This window comes from Anarhichas minor, unplaced genomic scaffold (genome assembly GCF_050575085.1).
Source record: "Anarhichas minor isolate MPS153535 unplaced genomic scaffold, ASM5057508v1 ptg000155l, whole genome shotgun sequence".
NCBI classification, from domain to species: domain Eukaryota; kingdom Metazoa; phylum Chordata; class Actinopteri; order Perciformes; family Anarhichadidae; genus Anarhichas; species Anarhichas minor.
The window spans coordinates 1974183-1990057 of record NW_027466601.1 but is presented as its reverse complement, the minus strand read 5'-3'; the positions used below and the strand labels follow the sequence as shown (position 1 = coordinate 1990057).

The 15875-nt window shown below is 44.4% G+C and overlaps 2 protein-coding genes across 3 annotated transcripts; one reads left to right on the top strand and one right to left on the bottom strand.

Annotated features, from left to right (window-relative positions):
• Positions 1-229: 229 nt before the first annotated feature.
• On the top strand, positions 230-15251 carry ift74 (intraflagellar transport 74). Of its 2 annotated transcripts, XM_076085432.1 has the most exons (20): positions 230-385; positions 1188-1321; positions 2246-2387; positions 2516-2564; positions 2751-2849; positions 3193-3253; positions 3662-3721; positions 3861-3922; positions 9623-9761; positions 10010-10072; positions 10857-11000; positions 11149-11189; positions 12417-12496; positions 13069-13122; positions 13570-13667; positions 13773-13899; positions 14021-14184; positions 14360-14485; positions 14623-14683; positions 14840-15251. In XM_076085432.1, exons 2-20 carry the CDS (start codon positions 1193-1195, stop codon positions 14953-14955), a joined length of 1815 nt encoding a protein of 604 aa, XP_075941547.1. In that variant the 5' UTR covers positions 230-385; positions 1188-1192; the 3' UTR covers positions 14956-15251. The 2 variants fall into 2 exon arrangements, with proteins under 2 accessions (XP_075941547.1, XP_075941546.1); XM_076085431.1 differs by having other exon boundaries at positions 14360-14683.
• Positions 5024-7557, bottom strand: LOC142943743 (leucine-rich repeat-containing protein 19-like). The gene is made up of 6 exons (XM_076085434.1): positions 7456-7557; positions 7095-7345; positions 6728-6839; positions 6549-6636; positions 5450-5614; positions 5024-5319 (listed from the first exon to the last, which is right to left on the bottom strand). Exons 1-6 carry the CDS (start codon positions 7555-7557, stop codon positions 5024-5026), a joined length of 1014 nt encoding a protein of 337 aa, XP_075941549.1.
• Positions 15252-15875: the final 624 nt, after the last annotated feature.

Below are 15875 nucleotides of genomic sequence, written 5' to 3'. Positions count from 1 at the left end.
AAGACAGTTAGTCTATTATACACATATGTTATAAAATCATAATGTACATACCAGGATTAACTGAAACAAAGGAGACAGCCTCAGTCACTCCATATGAAGAACTCAGCAAACCCGGCATGTGGTCCGCCTGTAATTCCACTGTTGGACGGTGGGGGCAGCAGCACACCTTTAAACTAAGTTAACTACCAGCCTGCTCAACTCCAGGAGAAGAAGACAGTTACTAGGGTAACGTCAACATCATCTCGGGTTGCTGACTTTCTAGCTAACTGGTAGCGTTAATTGACATTTTCTCTACTTTTCTCTCAAGTAAACTTGCCAACGAAACAGCCTTTTCCGGTTGGACATTTAGAAACTTCTATTGTCGAAGACCAAGAAGGAGTTTAAGGTACGGAACCATTGCTAGCTACTCGTGCTACTCCGTGGCAACGAGCTAACGCTGAAGTTATTTCAGCTCATGGTTAGCGTCGACTAAGCGAAGAGTCAACTAGAGGTTAGCTCTAGTGCACGTTACAATATGTCGTACAGATAACGTTAACCTTTCCGTAACGTTACATAGATAACACCAATCAATAAAGTCAATAACGTTAGACTATGCAGTCATAACAAACATTTAGGCAGCTAACGTCACTTCTAACGTTTTCTCAATATTTGAAATTGCATGGCCACCAAGCTATCTGATATTATTTCTATCTGCATCTTGGCTTTTATTGTAAGCTTTGGTCCTTTAACGTGTGTGTTTAAGCTAACCAGCAGCACCGTAGAGCACAAAGTAACGTTACATACTTTAACAGAAAAGCAAACTCACGTACTTCATAGGATCGCATTGACAGACCACACAAAGCTTCTTATAGCTCCTCTGATTTTGCGTCGCTGGTGCAATTTTGTGACTGATTTTGGTTCACAAGCCTCAACACTTTGTGTCATAGCTTCCCACCGCGTGTCCGGTGAGTGTTGCCAGAATCAACAGTCCCATATCAGAAAAATGGTCTCGCACATAAAAGTAGAGGAGTCTCCTCAGATGCAAAGAGAAGATGTATTTGTTCCATGTGCCAAACATTACTAACGGGGACTTTGCTGGAGCAGCACAGGCTGTATGGATTTCCTTCCACTCATCAGCAACACATATTTGATTCGTTACTTGTTATTGGCACTGTTAACTGTATATGTTTACATGTATACGGCTTTAGGCATCATGGCGAGTCAGCGGCCTCCCTCCGGCATTGGCCGCCCATTGAGCCGCAGTGGATCTGTGCTGCCTGGCGCCGTCCGACCCCTGACCTCCGTCCGACCTCCTCCTACAGCTATCCGTGTCGCAACTGGGGTAAGTCAACTACAGCGTCCATGCATTTTAGCTTTGAGATACAAGTGCTCTTCCTGTGAGTATATTGAGTACTTTTCTAAAGTCACAGCACCAGACTAACTAGACTAGCAAGGGTACAAAAGGCCCAAAGTATCACTCGGTGCCAGCTGGCCTCTGATGGACATCTTAAATCTTAGGTGATGAGTTAACACCCTGGTGGAATCTGTGCTCGTCCACATAGTTTCTCAGTAAGGTGGATCTAAATTAAGAGAACTTCATTTTATATTTTGTAAAACACATTTAAAAAAAGTTATTGAGTTAAACTTTTTTCAGTTTTAAATCATTGCCTATAAACTCATAAGGATGCAGTTCTATACAGTTAGTATGTGTAGTGGATAGGAAAACATTAACCTTTGCACACCACAAACGAGCAGCTCAATTTATCTCTTTTTCCCCTCTCGTCTCTGTTTGACCTCGCTCTGTAGCATGTAAAGTTATTCAACAGTATCCAGTGATTACATGGTCTCTTTCTTTAATTTCTCAATGTCTGTCATGGTGGGAAACGTGGAACCCAGCATCTCGTGTCTCATGGCTGACTGGCTGACGTGGATGGCTGGAAAGTTTGAACTTTTCTTGAAATGTCAAAGCTCTTTGCTCTGACTGAACAAAGGGGACGCTGGGTTCAGCACTTTTTCTGGCACAACTACATTCTCGTAGCTTTTGTTTACCTGTTAGCAAAGTTAACCATCAAACAAACTACTTTTAGTGCGAGCAAAGTCAGTGCTTGTATTTGTGATCTGGATGTTATGAGCATATCAGCATATGGGACTAGCTTTAGATGTGGCAGTGTTGGTAACCAGCTGTAACTTTTAACACTATAGCTCTCTTCAAATGAGCGAGTTAAAGCCCAGTCTCGTGGAGTTTATTCTCTAATCCTCCATCCAGATGGTTCCAGGTACAAGCGGTCATCCGGGCATGAGGGGCGGCATCCCCATCGCCACCCCTGGAGTCCTCTCGGCACAGATCAAAGTGACTGACAGGCCTGTGACCCAACAGGGGCTCAGTGGCATGAAGACTGGCATGAAAGGTTAGTCTGATGTGACATCAGCTGGCACTTTTTTTTGAAAAGATAGACTTGTATTCTTCTGGTTTTATGTCACTTTGAGCCGACAGATACTAAGTCTCACCACCTCCTTCCTTCTTCCACCCCACAAGGACCTCAGAGACAGATTCTGGATAAGTCGTACTACTTGGGCCTTCTTAGGTAACACATGCTACCGTTAGTTCTACTATCGCCATCTAAATGATTGAGTAAAACATGTCACGCCCTTCTTGCTATTGCCTTACACTATGCTGTGTTTCCAGCAGGGCAACCTTTCCTTGAACACCCTGTCGGTACACACTGGTCAATTCAAAGTGAATATCTTTTTGTTTCTTGTTGTGCTGTTAGGGGTAAGATCAACGAGTTAACCACAGAAACCAGTAAGCTGCACAAAGAGATTGACAACTACAACCAGGAGAATTCTGTTTATCTCTCCTACGAGAAGAGGTGAGTGGCGGTTAGTGCTGACGCTGTACATATTGTAATAAATGAACAGACCATGTTCTGGTGTTTTATTTAGATACGCTGCATTCCACAGCCTTCAAATATTCATACATGTATGAGAAACACTCAGCGACCATTCGAAGCGTCATTCAACGACCTCAGTAGAGGCTTTGACTGTTAAAACAAAGCATTCGGTACAGTCCTCATTATTACCTCATTGCATATGAATATCAGGGCTCTTGAATAGAATATATCATAGTATTAATTAATAAAATAATGAACAATCGCATTACGGCGTGAAACCAAAAATACAAACTAACAGTTTGTGTGTTTTTTTTCCCTTTAGAGCCGAAGGCCTGGCTGCAGAGATTAAGGATCTTCAGGGCCAGCTGGCTGACTACAACATGGTACATGTCTGTAAACTAATGCAGCTTTAGCCAGAGTAAAAACAATATCAGAAGAAATATGCTTACACTTTATGTATTGAGCTAAAGTTGTGATGTATAGTGTGTGTGTGTGTATATATATATATATATATATCTATCTATCTATCAATCAATGCAAACAGCAATAGAATGGGCTCAAACAAATGACATGCAGGAAAGAACCCCCCACCCGGTGCAGCAGGTAAAGATGGTTATTTATGGTTAAGTCGGTGAGTTTAGATCAATAGAACCTCATATGATGTACTTCCATTTTCTGGTATAACACAAGGTGTCTAAAAAGTGTTGACGGTTGACTGTGCCAGCTCTATCTCCATGAATCCCACTGATATGCAGCTTAATTGTTTGAACATGTTCTGTTTGTGTTTCCAGCTGGTGGACAAGCTCAACACCAACACAGAGATGGAGGAAATGATCAATGACTACAACATTGTAAGTGTACCATGTAAGCAATGTGGTAACTATTCTGACACCTCCTGCTCAATGAGAGGTCAAGTCTTAGATGAGATGAAGTCGGCTAATGAAGATGCCCGTTGATTCCTGTCGTTTTCCTTCCTCTCTGCCCTCCCAGTTGAAGGCCCACAATGACAGCGAGGCTGAGAGCATTGACAGCATCTTCACTGAGAGGAGAGAGTAAGTATTTGGTCGACGTTTAAACTCTAGTCATTGCACAGTATTCTCTTTAAATTGAAATGGTAATAGAGGAAAGCTTGAAATGCTTTTTGTATTTAGGTATCTTATCGTGCTTTATCAGTTGGTGTCATCAATGATCGATTGAGGAAATGTATTTATTGTCTTGATGTCGTGGTCATGTGGTTCATCAATGTTAGCTGCAGTTCACAGCTGGACAACGATTTAATCTGCAGAATGTTTCACAAGTCAACCATCTCATATGGTAATCTATAATTGGTTTTAGTGCAGTTTTAAAGATGATGAGTAGCTTCAAAATGACGTCACATTGTACAAACCGACTGAAGCAGAAGAAAGTGTGGGAGCTAACGTTAGGCCCAGGAGCTAATGAAAGTATAAGCCCCAGCTGAGTGATGCCTTAAGTCAACCTAGACTTCAGTAAATAGAGTAAATATTTTGCAGCCAAATCAAACAGTTTACAGGATATTCAGCCTTTGTTTCTTTCTCATGCTTTTAATACTTGACTCGTGTCTTTACAGGACTTGTACAAAGGTAATAAAGTAGACCATGAATATGAGTTTACAGATAATTACAATCCCTCCTCGTCACTGTGAGGTTAGTTTATGTTTTTTTGCCGGACACACCTACAGTCTGTGTGTATATCTATGAGTTACACTCGATGTCTCTGATTCCTCACAGTTCATTTTGTTTGTAAGCTCTCTGGTGTTTCAGAGAATAATGCAGCACGTAGAGTATAAATGCCTCCGTTCATGCTCTGAGCTCCGCTGAAGCTCATGCTATAGAGCCAAGCAAGCGACGGTACAAAGCTTTAGTTGAGCAACAGCTCAGATGTTATAGTTATAGTACAACCCTCTTACAGTACGAGCCACAGAGCCCTAGAATGATAATGCATAGTTAAATTTTATTTAGATCTCAAATGATCCACCTTGTACGATGTACATTGAACATATTCCATCTAAGAACTATTCTTCTAGAACAAATTTTCTTTTTTGAGTAGACAAGTGCCATATTTTCCTTTTTGTGATGATTGCCTCGTCGTCTTGTCACTGGTTTACCAGCTGCTGATGTCTCCCCTCCTGCATGTCACTCTTCACTCTTGATGTATGGGTCCTCAAAATACCCATCCTCCTCCTCCTCTATCTGCCCATTCTCTTGTTTGAAGGTGAATGTCTGATGGTTCACGTGTCTCCCTGTCTCCGAGAAGACTGTTGACACAACGTCCTCCTCCTCTTGGCGCAGCCGCCGATGACGGTAGTTGTGGAAGAGCTTGTACAAGGAAGGCCCCTTTATGCCACAAAGGATGAGCATGGAGGTGCACATCGCCAGGGCTGCAACACATCCCGCGAACTTCCACGTGTTGCCGAGCACAGGTGTCTGGTCTAGTTAGGTTTGCAGGATGGAGACAGGGAGGGGAGACCAGTCTGTTTAGCTTGTTATGTACAGCCACAAAGAAGAGATGTTCAAGAATAGGAAAACGGGTTGAATAACCCACATCTCTCTTAGTCGTACCTTTGTTGATGTTGAGTTTCTGGCTTGAAGAGTTTTGAGAGTTGACAGGTTCCTGTGGGTCTGTAGTGAGGCTGGATGGTGGTGATGGGTTACACATCGCTGCAGCCTGCAAAACATCTCTGCCCGCCTGATTTTCTGGGGAAGCGCAGGTGATTTGTTTCCCTCCTGTAGAGCCACACACATGAAAGTAATGTCATAAATGAGCATTCACTTAAGCCCCTTTCAAGCATGCAGCCCTTTGCATTGATCTGTCAGCGTTTTAAATGTATTCGTTTGAATGAGCGCCCTGGTCACTTTGATGTAAATGTCACAATGGCCCCTTTCCCACTGGACAACATCTGGCTTCTTGTCTATAGTTAGAAAGGTTAACATGTGCATTTATTCCTGGGACAAGTGACCGCAGTAGTCACAGGTATTTATCGGCTCCATCTTCAAACAGCAGTGATGGAAACATGACACCCGGGTTGACATGCTTTTTTTCCCGTGACTTTTCCTGCAGAAATGTTTTCTGACTTCTGCAACTCGTCATCTCAGCCACAACATTGGAGCATTCTCACTGGCTTCCATGCTACTTTCTACTGTTTACCAGCCATGTCTTTGTCCGGCACGTTTGTGACGCAGAACATCAAACACCAGAAAAAACCCCAGAAAGGTTACTCATCTACTGGCCATGAGAAAGTAGTCTATCGTCTATTTTTAGAGGGTTAAGCCGCGTTTAAAGAAACCTGCATGTATGCACTAATTTAGTGGAAAAGGTGTGTATCACTAGTTTGGACCCACTAACATTTCCATAGCAGTCTAAACAGCAGAAGTCTGATTTGAATGCCGTTGGATTAACATAAAGGCTGCAGCAGAACAAGGTACAATATGGAAGTCTTGTTCCACCGTCTATGATGATTGTAGTACATGTATTATCTGAACCATCGTCTCTAATACATGAAATCAGTTTAATAAGTTGGGAAATACTGAAATAGGCTTTGTTAAGGTGTTGAGGAGATCAATGTTCTCAGATCAGACCCTAAATATAAGTATGCCATCTGAACTAGAGTGGCTGAGCTATAACACTGAAACCTTCAAATTGCAGAAAGGACATGTTTACCAACGGTAAGTCCGGCTGCTTTGACCTCTGCAATGCTGCTCAGCAGCGGACAGGAGCAGCTCCAGGGGTTACCGTGTAGTTTCAGCACCTAATAAGACCAGACCGGGTTAGGTTAATGGACTAATAATAACTTGGAAAGAGGCAAATGCTTGGCTCCAGAATATCCCAAAGGGGTTTACCTGCAGATTAGTCAGCCGTCTGAATAGCTGTGTATGGAGACTTGTCAGCAGGTTGTGGGACAGGTCCAGTTCGCGCAGGACATCTAGGCCAGAGAAAGACTCTGGGTCCAGGCTGCAGTAACACCCAGTAGAAGCATCAGTTATAAATGCAGCCGTTATTGGAGCAGTGGAAGTACACATGCTGTCACAGTCATACTTTTACCAGTGATGCAGTCACCCTCTTGGCTAATCAGTAACAAACATTCAGCCTGATTTTCAAACGTCTGGAGCAGTACAAAGGGGCAGCACTCACTTCTTAGCCTAACAACCTTTACAGTGTGTTCAAAACGTGTTAAAATAAGTATGTAGAATGGAAAGCTTTATTTACCTGCTGATTTTGTTCCCGGACAGAGACAGCACTCTGAGGTGTGGTACCACAGAGAAGTACTTGGCTGGTATACTGGTCACCAGGTTACCATCCAGGTGGAGTTCTTCCAGTCTGGGATAGCTAGCCAGGGCTAGTCTGTCGGTCTCATTCAGAGTAATCATGCTCCCCTCAATCACCAGTTCAGTAACAGAGGAACCGTTGCATCTGTGAGGAATGACTCGCAAAAGCTTGTCGGTCAAGTTCTTTACCTGCTGATGGACAGTTATTACAACAAATGAACCATCATCGCTCTGGCTGAGTTTCAACAAAAACATGTATTTCCTGTGCTAGCTTAACAAAAATAAAATAGAAGATGTCCTACCAGTGCCTCCGCTTCCACAACCTCAGCATTACTTCCCAGTATAGTCGTTGCTACCACTGAAGTCAACCACAGCAGTAGAAGAGGTTGCCGCCACCCGTCCATTATCCCACCCTGAAATAACAGAAAGCACTCTGGGTAATCAATACGTTTATGAATGGGATGCTGAGCGACCTTCAGTCTGTTTGCCCAAACAATCTTAGCTCTGACCAGCAGCCTGTAATCATTACAACCAACCTTCCTTTCATTACAGACGTTGAGTTTCCTCCATGATCACTTTTGAGTTCAGCTCTAGGCGAGTTCACCTCTGGGCGAGTTCACCTCTGGGCGAGTTCACCTCTGGGCGAGTTCACCTCTGGGCGGGTTCACCTCTGGGCGAGTTCACCTCTGGGCGGGTTCACCTCTGGGCGGGTTCACCTCTGGGCGAGTTCACCTCTGGGCGAGTTCACCTCTGGGCGGGTTCACCTCTGGGCGGGTTCACCTCTGGGCGAGATCAGCTCTGGGCGAGATCAGCTCTGGGCGAGTTCACCTCTGGGCGGGTTCACCTCTGGGCGAGATCAGCTCTGGGTGAGATCAGCTCTGGGTGAGATCAGCTCTGGGCGAGATCAGCTCTAGGTGACCAGGAGGAGAGCGGTCGGCCCTCGGTGGCTCTGGGAGTGAGAGGCCGAGTCAGCGGCCGCAGGAAAGCGGATTCAGTCAGCCCAAATGTCAGCACCAGTAGCCACATAGGGGGCAGCTGTGTCTAATCTGTGTAACGACAGCAGCACAACATTTTCTGATCCGGCTGGGGGAGTCAGGGCTGCCCCCTGGGATCAGACTCCCTGCTGCTGGGGTTTGCACTGGCTGAATTTGAGCTGTGTACAGGGTCTCCCGGAGCTGACAGGCCATACTCCCGGCTGCAGGGAGGGCGAGGAGAGAATGTACGTTGTTTTCTCGTTGTTTTGGGATTTAATCCAATAAAAACGCACACAGACCATGGATGTATTACGTCCCTCGGGGAAGCTCTACTCCTTCGTCCTCTCATGTTGGACTGAGGACAGACCTTGAACCCAGAACTTGGATACCTGAGACCGGATGTTGCACAGAACAGTGTCAACACCTGAATCAAACTTTGACCCAGACACGAGGTTTTCATTACCACATATAAACATATATTGGAGTTACAAATCTGCTGACGTGTTTGAGTGTAAAACTTGAGATCAGAGTACAGCATACGTATAATCTCTGATGAAAAGGACTCAATTAAGTCGACTGGAGTCTCTTATTTCCCTGAGAGAGCAAACACCTTGAACTTCTTGAAATGTAAATTCAGCGAAGAACAAGCACACCTTTGTCAGCTGAATAACCTTTAACCTGCATGCAGTGAAACGTCCATCGCTGTCCTGACTGTTGCTTCTTTAACAGAAGATTTGTCGTCCCAGGCTCCAAGTGTATTCTGTCACTATTTTATTTTACTGAATAACAACCAAAGACGCTTACCTGTTGTTCCAGGGGCAGGTAGATGGACTTAGATTCACCTGTCACTGTGATGCAGCCAGCACAACAAATGAACTTTGTTCCCTGTTGTAAAACCTGTATGCTGACACGCATCGGTTCTGTTTGATGAAGTCACGCCTCCTTTCCTCCTTTGGTCAGAGCTATATTCAAGCCTTGTTGGACATCTAAATAATTAGATAATACAGCAAATGAATGAATAGGATTCATGGCTATTGACAATTAAAGTATTAAATAAATGTAAAAGTTATTAAAGGTTGAAGGAACAGAGTAAAGGAAGCAAAGGAGAAGGATGTAAAGGGGGTTTGAATTAGGTGAAGGAGAAGAGAGAAGGAAAGTAGTTGTGGGAGAGAAGATAGGAGTGTCCTTTGAAAGAAAGTAAGAGGGACTTAAGGAAAGGAAGTGAGGACAACAGAAAGGAAGTGAGGACAACAGAAAGGAAGTGAGGACAACAGAAAGGAAGTGAGGACAACAGAAAGGAAGCAGTGATATACTAAATATTCATTTACCGTCTATCTGGCATCTCTCCCTCCCTTTCTTCTCTGCATCCTTTCTTTATCTCATCCTTTCTTTATTCTTACTCTCACTCTCTGTGCTTGAATCCCCCCCCCCCCCCCCCATGCTGTTGTCTAAATAAAGTTAAACAACGAACTCTTCCACCCTGTTTGTTGTGCAGGAGAGAGGAGGCTATCCGGGCGATCGAAGAGGAGATCCGGAGGGAGAGGCGCGTCGCTGACGAGGTCGTCCAGTCGATGCCGGCCGTGAAGCAAGAGAAGTATTTCACCATGACAACAGCCAATGAGGAGCTGCTACAGGTAAGAATGTAGTTCTAGCGTAATATTGTCTTCTCCTCATATAGATGAAGAATCAGTGTAACGGTTGCATGGTTCTGCCATGGTCGGGTTGGTTTGATGGTGGTAGAACCCTAAGCCATGGTGCTGCAGTGACGATTGGTTAATATTACTCATGCTGTGGTTTAACACTGTTGTTATTTTCTCCACCATGTGGAATAGATGTACCTAATGTCCTTCATCTTCTCCTTGCCTCCTTTCTCTTTTGGTAGGAGCTAGCTGTTCTCCAGGAGGAGCTGGACATTCTGATGACCAGGAAGGAGGACTACGACGCTGTGAGTTGGATCAAACAGATGGGGGATGATCAAGGCAGGGTTACTGTATGCAATGAGGGTTCACCAACTTAAGTTTAAGACATTTAATATGCATTTGATACCACGAAGACTGTCATGTAACACCTGTTGCACAGGTGGCAGTACCTCACTATCATTCCTAACGATGTCATTAATGAATCCTTAAACACGACTTGGACCTAGATGGACGGATTAACAAATAATAACTAACTAATTGAAGCTCCACATATGAAGTTTACATAAGGTCAGAGGTGTGGTGCTATAGAGATTCCAGCCAGGTTTAGTTTAGATCACATACAGTTATGGCAGGCTGGACAAAACAGAGACATTTGAAGGTCATAGGTCATCCTTTAAGGATCCGTTGCCCTAGAATGAGCTCATCATATCTACATGAGGACTACATTGGCCGCTTGAATTCACAATTAAAGGAATAGTCTGTGATTTATCTGAGTCTTCATCCTTATTTTATTCAGGTGCTTTTACTGTTTACTGACTTAAAACACAGCCACCAATTGGAATGATGCCTTCTCCAGTAGTAGTCATATTTTAAAAGAAAAACAGTGGCCTTGATGATTTCTTTTCATTTGATAAAGTAAATAGTTTGTTTGTACTGCTAGTGTTATTTAGTCCTGACGATGACTGGTCATCGATGTATGAATGTTTGTGTGAATGGGTGGAAGAGAGACAAGTTGTAACGCACTTTGTCTGCTATGTAGACGCAGTCCACTTAACCACTTACCATCAGCATGAATTGTCCTCTGTGCAGGAGCTGTCCCACTCACACTTAAAGCAGGAAGTGGTTCGTCTCCACGAGACTCTGTCAGCGCTGGAGGCCAAGCGTGACGCCATGGAGGCTGAGCACAAGAGCCTGGGCTCCCCACAGGAGGAGAGAGAGCAGCTCTTCAAACAGGTTAGCTTCAGCTAGCTGCAGCAATGTTTTAATGAACTGAGATCATATGAACTATTTCATCCGCACAGACTGACAGCAGAGGTTGTCTTGGTACAGGCAGAGTTTGGGTTTGTAAAGAAGCCATTTAAGCTACAGTTCTGTTTTCCAGGTGAAGGAAGACAACCAGGAAATCGCCGGCATGGAGAGACAGTATGTAGCATTGGTGTCGCACCAAAACTCTGTGTTTTGCTTTCTTGCGTTTCATTTTCTTTTAAAATGTTCTTACTTAAACTAGAAGTGAAACTCTGAGTTCCTGTTCTATAATTTACTCAAATTAAGTCCAATGATGTTGGAAAGTCAATTTTGCAGCATCTTTTGTAGTTATCAAACCATGTTTGGTGGTGTTAGCAGGAAGTGAGCGGTAGAAAAAATTGCCAAAACAAAGTTTCTTATTCATGAACCCTGATCAACTCATTAAGAAAGCATCTGTCTGTCTCTCTCGCTGTCTGTCTGTCTGTCTGTCTGTCTCTCTCTCTGTCTGTCTCTCTGTCTCTCTCTGTCTGTCTGTCTGTCTGTCTCTCTGTCTCTCTCTCTCTCTGTCTCTGTGTCTGTCTCTCTCTCTCTCTCTGTATCTCTCTGTCTCTCTGTCTCTCTCTCTCTCTCTCTCTCTCTCTCTCTCTCTCTGTCTCTGTGTCTGTCTCTCTCTCTCTCTCTGTATCTCTCTGTCTCTCTGTCTCTCTCTCTCTCTCTCTGTCTCTCTGTCTCTCTCTCTGTCTGTCTGTCTCTCTGTCTCTCTGTCTGTCTCTCTCTGTCTCTGTCTGTCTCTCTCTCTCTCTCTGTATCTCTCTGTCTCTGTCTCTCTCTCTCTCTCTGTCTCTCTCTCTCTGCATCTCTCTCTCTCTCTGTCTCTCTCTCTCTCTCTGTCTCTCTGTCTCTCTCTCTCTCTCTGTCTCTCTCTCTCTCTGTCTCTCTCTCTCTCTCTGCATCTCTCTCTCTCTCTGTCTCTGTCTCTGTCTCTCTCTCTCTCTCTCTCTCTCTCTCTCTCTCTCTGTCTCTCTCTCTGTCTCTCTCTCTCTCTCTCTCTCTCTCTCTCTGTCTCTCTCTCTCTCTCTGTCTCTCTCTCTCTGCACTCTCTCTCTCTCTCTGTCTCTCTCTCTCTCTCTCTCTCTCTGTCTCTCTGTCTCTCTCTCTCTCTCTCTGTCTCTCTCTCTCTCTGTCTCTCTCTCTCTGCATCTCTCTCTCTCTCTGTCTCTGTCTCTCTCTCTCTCTCTCTCTCTCTCTCTCTCTCTCTCTCTCTCTCTCTCTCTCTGTCTCTCTCTCTGTCTCTCTCTCTGTCTCTCTCTCTCTCTCTCTCTCTCTCTCTCTCTCTCTCTCTCTCTCTCTGTCTCTGTCTCTCTCTCTCTCTCTCTCTCTCTCTCTCTCTCTGTCTCTCTCCAGGCTTACAGAGATCAGGGACAGGATGGGACAAATCACAGAGGAGATCCGGCAGCTGGAGCAGGACTCGGAGGAAGCTCAGGGTAACACTGGATCGCAGCTTTCAGCTTTCCATTCCTCCCTAATAATGCTTTTAAATACGTCTCACATCTGTTATCTTATAGCAGAATTTGTAAAACCAGGTGTTCATTGTCAATCTCGTTTTCTTTTTGAATGTATCGAAGGCTGACACGAACTATCATTTTTATTAACCATTAATCTGACGACTATGTTCTTAATTAATTGCTTGGTATGATATGGAGGAACATGCAGATCACGATTTACCAAAGCCACAGACGACGTCTTTGAACTGACGTATTCTGTCCGACCAACAGTCCAAAACACAAAGACAAAGACATACCAGCAGATATTTACATTTGAGGCTCTGTAATCATTAAGTTTTGAGATTTCTGCGTCAGTGTGTCGCTCTAAAATTGCTGTAGATTAATTTACTGTCATTCAAATAAGTGATTCATTGTGTCTTTGCCAAACTCGTACACACAAAGTAAAGTATATGACAGTGCTACCAAATAATATGCATTTGATAATCATATTGAATAATTATATCATTGCTTGCTGAACTATGTATAATAGTTTCTTTGAATCTGTCCATAAGGGGAGAGTCAGCAGAAATACAAAGAGCTGAAGAGGAGACAGGAGGAAATTGACCGTAAGTTGAACATTTGACAGTTTAAATGAGCAAACCTGAGTAGACATGGATCATAGTGACAACATCAATAATCACTGCGTTATTTACTCAGTGCCTGATACGATGAATGTGTCACTACTGTGGGTATGACTACTGATGCTTTCGTGTATTCAGCAGAACCTCGGGGATGATAACAGTCTCTGAGAAACAGTCATCAATAATGAAGATGTACTGTCATAGCAAAGAAACGAGAGGTTACTATTATAGGTTACATATTCTGTATATTGAACTCATAATGTGGAGGAACACACTTTGCTGTTTTGGAAACTACCACCAGGTGGTGCAGTCGGCTTCCTTTCACATCATGACGCATCCTGACCTGGAGCATCAATACATCTGCATGACCAGATAGAATCACATATATTATATTATATTATAGTAATAGATTCATTCCCTCCTGTGTTCCAGGGTACCAGGAGTCATTCGAGGAGTCCAGGGCTCAGGAGCAGGACAAGATGACACAGAGTCAGGAGAACATCGTCTCCCTGCTGGAGCACTGCAGCAGAGTGAGGAAGGATGGGGAGAGGTGGAGGAGGGAAGGAGAGGAGGGTAGGTGCTAGTGAGGAGACACAGAGAAGACTAAGTGTGTCTATCTATGTGTGTGTTTGTAGAACATGTTGAGGCTGCATCAGGTGGATACAGTGACAGCCAGTGAGCTGAGGAACATGCAGGAGGTGCTGGTCAGTAAGGAGACGGAGGTGGTCCAATCAGAGAGCACTGCCAGAGGACTGACAACTGGTAAGTAACACACACACACACACACACACACACACTTTGTCCTGGTAAAGTAATACCCCCTTTAATGAACCCAACATGCCAAAGAAGCCAGTGCTCAAACTGTCACTCCACCACCACCCAGAGTCCCAGCGTCTGCAGCAGGACCTGGAGAAGGTGCAGCAGCTGGAGGGGAAGATCACGGGTGAGCTCAGCACCCTGAAGGAGCGCGTCAGAACCATGGAGTCTGAGCTGGTCACCTACCGGGACCTGGACGCCCTGAGGCACACAGCCGAGGAGAAGAAAAAGGTAGCAAGTGCAGCAGAAATAGAGACAAACGGTTCGCTGCATGCAGCTATGAGCTACATGGGCTTTTTTATTTGTAGTTTACAGTGCGGATCTTTAAATGCTGCTGATTAATGGAACACAACTATCTGATTCCGTTGAACTGTTGGCTAACCAAATGTATGTTGCTCTGGTGCAGAGACTGCAGGAGGACCGCATATCGCTGAGTCAGCGTCGGGATTCCTTCAGTCAGCTGTTGGAGGAAATGAATCAGAAATATGAAGCTCTGAAGACGACGCTGCAAGAAAACGAGACTCACGCTCAGGTCAGAGCATCTCACACTTTGCTTAGAAAGACATCACCAATCAAAGGTCATGGTCACAGAAGTGGTTCAGTACAGCAGGAAAACCCCTCGTCAGTACTGCTGGAGTGCATGTGTTGTCTCTGTGCTTTATGTTTTAGCTGGCTAACCTTGAGAGGAAATGGCAACACTTGGAGCAGAACAACTTCGTAATGAAAGAGTGTATCCTTCTGAAATCTGCGTCTCTATCTTTTTACTTCATGTTTTTGATCTTGTTAAAGTGCCGACAACTCATCGCAGGTCTGATATGTGATTGGTCGCTGTAAAGGCCACCTGTTGGTCACAGCAGTGATTCTTTTCCTTAACTTTGCAGATCAGTCATCGCCTCTAAATCTCAGGAGAGTGACTACGCCTCGGTCGCCAAGAACGTCTCCCAACAGGTGGCGGACTACAACAAGAGTCTTATCGACTTCCTGCAGACCAACAGGAGTTAAATACATTTAAAACATAAAAAGCATGTTATATTTCATCTAATGTTATGATAAAGGGGTTATTCTAAAGACAGTTCAATATTCAGTTTTTGATGAAAATGTCACTGTTTTGTCCGTTAGACTGAAGCTGCTTACTGTCCAAAAATACCTAAATGTGTCTTTGTAGTCTTAATTTGAAAGTATTTATCTACTATATTTTGTATTTAAATGTATCGGAGCTTTTGCTGTAATCCATGTCACTACTTTGGGTTTCTGTGAACGAGTGCCCCGGTTACTTGAATAAAGACGTTTTGATTGAACTACTGCAGTTTGTGATGTGTGCCCGTTCAGAGTCCCGCCTCCACTGTTGCTTCAAGGTTTATTGATGTTGCAAGTCCAGCTTCGACACTTGTCACGGCCAGGCTCAAAAAGTCGTAACATGAGGGAGTCACACTCCCCTCCATAAAAACGGTGTTCCCACCAGGAATACCGACAAACTACAAACAGATTTCATATTTACAGGTTTCATACTACCGGTTGAGTGCATCTCCCCAGCCCACCAATCAATCTCCACTCTGCAACCCAGCAGCTCCAACATGTGGAGAAGCATCTAAGTGTGAGAGCAGAGAAGGAAGGAAGGTCAGAGAGATTACAGTGCTATGGTACAGCACATGATGGGAAGCAGGGTTTCCTGGGAGGGCCAGTTCATGCAATGAGCTGCAACAGGCCAAGCTACAAACCTGCCTGTCACCACAAACACAAAAAACAGTTCACCACATCCCTCCTTTATTACCAACTTGCTTACCCTAATGAACCATTAAAAGCCTACTGCCACTGTGCAGCAGCAGTCTTCAGGCTCCACCTGCAAGGTAACTGGGTCCAATACCCAGACACCCAACAGGCTGTGCAATGCTCTTATTACTGAGTCTTGAACTACCCAGAAA

Excerpts from the sequence above, each read along its gene's own strand:
- ift74 (XM_076085431.1), top strand. The coding sequence starts at position 1,193 with ATGGCGAGTCAGCGGCCTCCCTCCGGCATTGGCCGCCCATTGAGCCGC. Across the intron at positions 1,322-2,245 it reads CTATCCGTGTCGCAACTGGG|ATGGTTCCAGGTACAAGCGG; the intron begins GTAAGTCAACTA and ends TCCTCCATCCAG. Across the intron at positions 2,850-3,192 it reads TATCTCTCCTACGAGAAGAG|AGCCGAAGGCCTGGCTGCAG; the intron begins GTGAGTGGCGGT and ends TTTTCCCTTTAG.
- LOC142943743 (XM_076085434.1), bottom strand. The coding sequence starts at position 7,557 with ATGGACGGGTGGCGGCAACCTCTTCTACTGCTGTGGTTGACTTCAGTG. Across the intron at positions 6,840-7,094 it reads TCCGGGAACAAAATCAGCAG|CCTGGACCCAGAGTCTTTCT; the intron begins GTAAATAAAGCT and ends GTGTTACTGCAG. Across the intron at positions 5,615-6,548 it reads AGCAGCCGGACTTACCGTTG|GAGGGAAACAAATCACCTGC; the intron begins GTAAACATGTCC and ends GTGGCTCTACAG.